Source organism: Babylonia areolata, chromosome 14 (assembly GCF_041734735.1).
Source record: "Babylonia areolata isolate BAREFJ2019XMU chromosome 14, ASM4173473v1, whole genome shotgun sequence".
NCBI lineage: Eukaryota > Metazoa > Mollusca > Gastropoda > Neogastropoda > Buccinidae > Babylonia > Babylonia areolata.
The window spans coordinates 20,940,089-20,947,588 of NC_134889.1; the positions used below are offsets into that span (position 1 = coordinate 20,940,089).

Genomic DNA, 7,500 nt, shown 5'->3' on the forward strand with positions numbered 1-7,500 from the left:
ACTCATCAGACATAACTTCTATTGGAACATCACACTAGACTGTTGTATTGTTGGTTTTGATCACACATAAACACCAACACACAAACAGACATTAACCCTTTCACCGCCAAACTCGCATTTATGCACAAGCTAGGTAGAGAGACCCATGCCACAGAAAGGTGACCAGATCATGGGTCTGTTATCCATGAACCTACTGCTCTTAATGTTCGGTGGTAGGATAGGTCATATTTTCTACACATTGCAGGGGTAATCCCCAGCTATTCTTAGACGCCATATTTACTGTGTTCATAGCACAAGTGAATTTTGCACTCTAAATTGACTGGCGGTGAAAGGGTTAAAACACACACACCCACACCACTCACAAACACACCCTTTTGAGAGAGTGCTCAGTAGCTGTGCAGCTTCGTTCGCAAGAAGACTTACATCAAAATATCCCAACTGCAAACGACACTATTTTGCAGATTTCTGTCAAAACTGATGTTCTTATCTGTCACAAATATGCTTTCTTAAATTATCGCAGCACTTGTAATGCGCCTTCAACATATCCGATCAAATCAACTATTCCAAACTGTGTCAGGGGTCGAACCCAACAACTTGCTTCCATTGATTTTTGGATTTTAACTCACTCACTACGGCCAGTCCTCTCTTCTCTACACAGACCCCTCGGATGTCCAGTGGGTGTCTCAATGACCCAACCTTTAGCTTCCGTCGTCAGAATTGTGGTATTCTTTGACAACATTTACCTCTTCAGTATAAGAGCCTTCCGCTTGCAATATTTTGATGATGGCAACTGGGGTGAAACGCTGTTAACGTCGTCTCTTTCGCCGTTCGTATGCAGAGAGTTAAGAGCACGTTTGTAACCTTGGTCGACAGTTGTGCGTAAAGAGAAGAAAGAGCGCGGAAATAGCCAGAAATAGCTGATGTTTGATTGGTTCTGGGAAATGGATATTCATTAAGGTATCAGAAAAAGGTCAAAGCAGACGTTAAATTATGAAATACAATCATTAAGAACGCTTCGAAGTGGGGCGGTATACGAATCGTTCGCAATTACACGCTGTTCGCAACTACCCATACCTACCCTATAATCGTTTAAGCTATGCATTCACATTCAGACTGGAGTCGATTTCCCGAACCCAATCTGCGATCAAACCACTGAGCCACACAGCTGCATGGTGCATTTGTTTAGACATACACCTATTAGAAGAAAATTACGAAGACTATAACGCAAAGCTGACACTGCGGACAGCACCAACCAACTGCGGTTAGAAACATATCGCCGGAGTAAGCACTGAAGTCACGATTGGAGAGGTGGGTGGCCCAGTGTAAACGCGTCCGCCCATAGGAAGCGAGAGAATCTGAGGGTGCGGGATCGAATCCCTTACGTACGTGACTCGCCAGAATTCTTTTCCAGCTTCCACAAGACCTTGAATGATGGTCTGGAACCTAGTCATTCGGATAGAACGACAAACCGAAGTCCCGTGTGTAGCTTGCTGTAAAAGAACCCACGGCAATAAGAGAGCTGTTCCCGGCATAAACTCTGTAAGAAAAAAACAACTTTGGTAGAGAAGCAAATAGACTTGCAGACAGACAGAAGATAAAAGGGTGGTGGTGCATTGTGGTGACGCTCTCCCTCACCGTGAAGAGCAGCCCGAATTTCACACAGAGAAATCTGTTGGGACAAAAATGTAATAATATAATGCAATACAACACAATTATACATGACTATGATCACGTGCTACATACAAACAACAGAATGTACTGAGCCTCTGGTCACCAGGATGTTCAATTAAAACAAAAACATCAACAAACAAACAAAAAACCCACACAAACAACAACAAAACAAACAGACAAAACAAAACAACAACAACAACAACAAAAAAACAACAACAAAAAACCCCACCAAAATAAGCTTAATAACAAAATCTTTCATTCATTTTTTTTTCCTTTTATCATTTTTTTATCACTCCGTTTCAACCACAAAAGACTCTTTTTCCAGTTCAGAATTTCTCAAAACTTTTATTTACAGGGAGAGAATTCTTGAGGAAGGAAAAAAGGGACACCCAAAACATTTTGTGTTTTTTTGTTTTGTAAAACACATAAAGTCGATCCAATTGCATCAAAGAGGAGTAGTTATTCAACCCAACAATCGCAATATATGGAAAGGAACAGAGAAACATTAAAAAAAAAAAAAAAAAAAAAAGGAGGGGGGGGGGGGGGGGGGGGGAAGAAAGGGAAAATTCAAAACCATTAAGGAAATGGAAATTCGAAAACGTCGGGGGAAAAAAGGAAAGGGGGAAAAAAAGGTTAAGAAGAAGAAGAAAAGGAACATTCACAACCATTAGGGTAAAGAAAAGAACATTTCAAAAACATTATGGAAAAAGAAAGGAAAAAAAAAAAATTAAGGAAAAGAAAAGGAAAATTCAAAAACATTAAGGAAAAAGAAAAGGAAAATTCAAAAACATTAAGAAAAAAAAAGAGGAAAATTCAAAAACATTAAGGAAAAAGAACAGACAAATTTGGAAACAAAACAAGAAGAAAATATCTAAGACGAATATGGGAACAATCGAAAACACGCGTAACACGTTCCAAACATAAATCAAAATCACTTGCTTCCATTGAATTCTATTACGCACATTGCGTAGTGTTTTTATCCCAAACAATTCAAATGGTAGTGGGTGAAACATTACGGTACATGGCAGGCAGACAGACAGACAGACAGACAGACAGACAGACAGAGAGACAGAGACAGAATGCTATCAACAAGTTCCAAATCAAAATTACTTGCTTCCATTGGATTCCATTACTCACACTGCTTAGCGTTTTATCCCAAACAATTCAAATGGTATTGGGTGAAACATTACGGTACAAGGCGGACAGACAGACAGACAGACAGAGAAGACAGACAGTCAGACAGAATGCTATCAACAAGTTCCAAATCAAAATTACTTGCTTCCATTGGATTCCATTACTCACACTGCTTAGCGTTCTATCCCAAACAATTCAAATGGTATTGGGTGAAACATTACGGTACAAGGCGGACAGACAGACAGACAGACAGAGAAGACAGACAGTCAGACAGAATGCTATCAACAAGTTCCAAATCAAAATTACTTGCTTCCATTGGATTCCATTACTCACATTGCTTAGCGTTTTGTCCCAAACAATTCAAATGGTATTGGGTGAAACATTACGGTACAAGGCGGACAGACAGACAGACAGACAGACAGAAGGCTGTACACAAGTTCCAAATGTAAATCAAAACTGCTTGCTTCCAATGATTTTCATTACACACATTGCTTAGTATTTTATCTCAAACAATTTAAATGGTAGTGGGTAAAACATTACGGTACAAGGCGGACAGACAGACAGACAGACAGACAGACAGAGACAGACAGACAGAATGCTGTCAATAAGTTCCAAACGTAAATCAAAACTGCTTGCTTCCAGTGAATTTCATTACACACATTGCTTAGTGATTTATCCGAAACAATTCAAATTTGTATTTGAATTTTGTATATTTTATATTTCTTTTTATCACAACAGATTTCTCTGTGTGAAATTCGGGCTGCTCTCTCCAGGGAGAGCGCGTCGCTAACCCCCCCCCCCCCCCCCCGCCCCCCCCCCCCCCCCCGCCCCCCCCCTCCCTTTTCTTTTTGTATTTTTTTCCTGCATGCAGTTTTATTTGTTTTTCTTGTCGAAGTGGATTTTCCTACAGAATTTTGCTTGAACAACCCTTTTGTTGCCGTGGCTTCTTTTACGTGCGCTAAGTGCAAGCTGCACACAGGACCTCGGTTTATCGTCTCATCTGAATGACTAGTGTCCAGACCACCACTCAAGTTCTAGTGGAGAGGGAGAAAATATCGGCGGCTGAGCCGTGATTCGAACCAGCGAACTCAGATTCTCTCGCTTCCTTGGCGGACGCGTTACCTCTGGGCCATCACTCTACTTGATGGAATTGAGTGAAACATGACGGTACATAGTTGACAGACAGACAGACAGACAGACACAGACAGAGACAGACTGACTGAAGGGAGCTTTAATAAACCAGCAGCTGCATCACATCACAGAGCAACCATCGTCGACAGCCCTACACAGCTCAGCACGTGGTCTTCGAGGTCTGGCGCCCCTCCCTTCTGTAAACTGTCGGAGCAGTTCGGCAAAATACTGGCCCAGAGAGTCCGTCGACTCTTCTTCTTCTTCTTCTTCTTCTTCCTGATTTTGTCGCTGCTGTCGTTGTCGTTGTCGTTGCTGATTGTGACGATATCGTCGACGTTCTTCCGAGACAAGTCGCTGTGCTGACCTTCTGTCTTCTTCGACTTGTTGGAGGACGAGAAGAGTCCTTTGCTCCAGCTGCCTTCGTTCTTCTTCGATCGCCCGCTGGTTCTGCAACCAGGTCTGATCCAGCGTGTCTGTGAGCAGCAGTCCTTGTTGCTGTTGTTGACGGTGCTGCTGCTGCTGCTGCTGCTGCTGATACTGCTGATACTGCTGCTGCTGATGCTGCTGATACTGCTGCTGCTGCTGCTGATGCTGATACTGCTGATACTGCTGCTGCTGCTGATACTGCTGATACTGCTGCTGCTGCTGATACTGCTGATACTGCTGCTGCTGCTGCTGCTGATACTGCTGCTGCTGATGCTGCTGATACTGCTGCTGATGCTGCTGATGCTGCTGCTGCTGCTGCTGCTGATACTGCTGCTGCTGATGCTGATACTGCTGATACTGCTGCTGCTGCTGCTGCTGATACTGCTGCTGCTGCTGCTGATGCTGCTGATGCTGCTGATGCTCCTGACGTTGCAGTTCCTCCGCCAGTCTCCAGTCGCAGGCCTCCAGTTCTCGCTGCCGCTCTCGCTGCAGGAGGACCTCTTCCAGCGAGCTCCTCTCATCCTCCTCCAGTTCCTGCAGAATGAGTCTCAGCTGCTCGTCCTCTTGCTCTTGCTGATGCTGGTGGTGCTGGTGGTGGTAGTGGTGGAGTTCAGTCTCCGCAGACAGGTCCTCTTCTCCCGAGGTGCGTGGTGGTGGTGGTGGTGGTGGTGGTGGTGGTGGTTGTGGTGGCGGCGACGCTGGAAGAATCGAGCCATCATCAGACCGCTGCTGCCCCCGCGAAGCCGCTGTACCGCCGCCGCTATGCCCACGAGGGTGATGCTGCGGGGGACGTGGCGGCAGCACGGGCACCACCCTTCTTCCTCCTCCCCCGTGGCGCTTCCGGATGTCCCGAAGCAGTCGGCGCTGCTCGGCCACGTCCACGACCAGACGGACCATCCTGGTGCCCCGGGGGGCCCTGGGGTGGGGGAGGGGCTGGAAGGCTTCGGCACCGCCTGGGGGCACGGTCACCACGTTCCTGCACAGAGGGCAAGGGAACTGGTTCCTAGCGGCCGCGTGGGTGTTGTCGCCGGCGTTGTTCTGCTGGTGGTGGATGAGGTGCTTGAGGCAGCGGAGGCAGAAGACGTGGCGGTTGTTGCAGGGCAGCACGCGAGGGTCTGTGGGTTCGTCCTGACACACGGCGCACAGGTCTGTGGTGGTGGTGGTGGTGGTAGTGGTGGTGGTGGCCTCGCCCATCCTCCCCCTTTGTTGAAATATTTATATATGTATATATATATATATTTTTTTCCCCCCCCCCAGTAGTTAATTGATTAATTAGTTATTTGTACATATGATATCGGTGGTTTGAAAGGTCACGTCAGTCCCGCTTTTGAGGCCGTCTCCATCCGGGTGCTTTGTGACGTCATAGCGATGGTGGCCCTCCTGGGGGAGGGGGGGGGGGGTCTGTGAAAAGAAATGAATGAATAATCATAGACAGTTGAATAGATAGACGGATATGCGGATAGCTAGCTAACTAGATAAATGAGCAAATGACTAAATGGATTACAAAAAGAAGATGACAACAACAAATAGATACAGAAAATACATAAATGAATGACATAGACACAGTGACATGTGCTATCTCTGACAGAAATGAAGCAACAAATGCAAAAACAAACAAACAAAAAAACAAAAAAAGTGGGGTAAAATTAGGGGAAAAAAACACACGAAAAAACAACAAAAAACAGAATAGGTGTACAAAATAATCAATGCATGCTAAAATAATCAAAATGAATCGGTTGATCAGTCACAACAGCAAAGTGAGAGCTGTATTATCAATGGTTTCTCCATTGCAATGGGAAATACATTAACAGCTTAGTCTTTTGTGAAGGACTATGACTCTCAAAGTAGGAGGCAAAATTGCACTGGCTCTTAGTGCTGCAGCCTTGGGGGCGAGTTGGCCCTTTGGGAACCATCCCAACGCCGACTGTCCTAAAACCCTCTTGACCGAGAGAGTGGGTATATGACTTGGGCAAGACACTCTCCACTATATATATATATATATATATATATATATATATATATATATATATATGCCTATTTTTCATGACCCCTCTCTTGCCTTGTCTCTGACTATTTTACTCACGAGCCTTTCCTCCTCTTCCCCAAGCAACACTTCACAATGTACTACTCATGTTGCATGCTCTGGGTGCAGTTTTTATTTATTTATTTATTTATTTTTTATGAGCTTTGTTCACTTATTTGTTTGGGTTTTTTTTGTGTTTTTTTTTGGGGGGGGGGGGGGGGGTGGGGGGGGGGGGGGGGGGGGGGGGGTAATTTATATTCTTCTTTTTGCACTTTTTAAATGTTGGTGTGTGTGTTGCATTTTGACATACCAGTAAACGCCCTTGATAAAGACCAGTGGTCGAAACCGGTCGGGCATCAAACAAACTGTTTTGTTGTCTTCCTGTTTTTCTATTGTTGTATATTATATATATATATATATATATATATATATATATATATATATACACACACACAAATATACAATGAATGAATAAACACAATGATTTGACAAATAATGTGATAAACAAATAAATGCATAACTATGCATAGGCATATAGACACAGGCATAAAGCCATAAGGTACACCACCTTCATTGTTTGAAAAGAAAACAAAGCATATAAAAAAACAGAAAAAAACAACTGACAAAACAAAAAACAAACAAAAAAAATCAAAAAAATCGACACAATTAAATTAATGATTAAGCGACTAAGTAACTAAATAACTACCGACATAATTACGTAACTAATTTACCAGTTCCGCAAGTAACTAACTCAGGGATTGACTAACTCACAAATTAACGTTTGTCGTTCAATAGGTACCTAGGTAGGTAGGTGGGCAGATAGATAGATAGATAGATGAACAACTAAGTATGGTTAGAAAAAAGAAAAAAAAGAAAAAAAAAAAAAAAAAAAAAAAAAAAAAAAACAAAAAAAAACCGCGGCGCGAAAAGTTTCAGTAGCTCAAGGAGGCGTCACTGCGTTCGGACAAATCCATATACGCTACACCACATCTGCCAAGCGAAAAGGAGAGAAATACGAAACAAAGAAAAGTAAGCAGGTCTACTGTCATTTGTGTGTGTGTGTGTGTGTGTGTGTGTGTGTGTGTGTGTGTGTACGAGAAAAGCATACTGATGAA

General features: G+C 43.6%; 1 protein-coding gene across 1 annotated transcript; it reads right to left on the reverse strand.

The window, feature by feature from the left end:
• Positions 1–4,021: 4,021 nt before the first annotated feature.
• Positions 4,022–5,775, reverse strand: LOC143289910 (uncharacterized). The gene has a single exon (XM_076599149.1). It carries the CDS (start codon positions 5,554–5,556, stop codon positions 4,057–4,059), a length of 1,500 nt encoding a protein of 499 aa, XP_076455264.1. The 5' UTR covers positions 5,557–5,775; the 3' UTR covers positions 4,022–4,056.
• Positions 5,776–7,500: the final 1,725 nt, after the last annotated feature.

Bases quoted from the DNA above. Each gene is read 5' to 3' on its own strand.
- LOC143289910 (XM_076599149.1), bottom strand. From the start codon at position 5,556: ATGGGCGAGGCCACCACCACCACTACCACCACCACCACCACCACAGAC.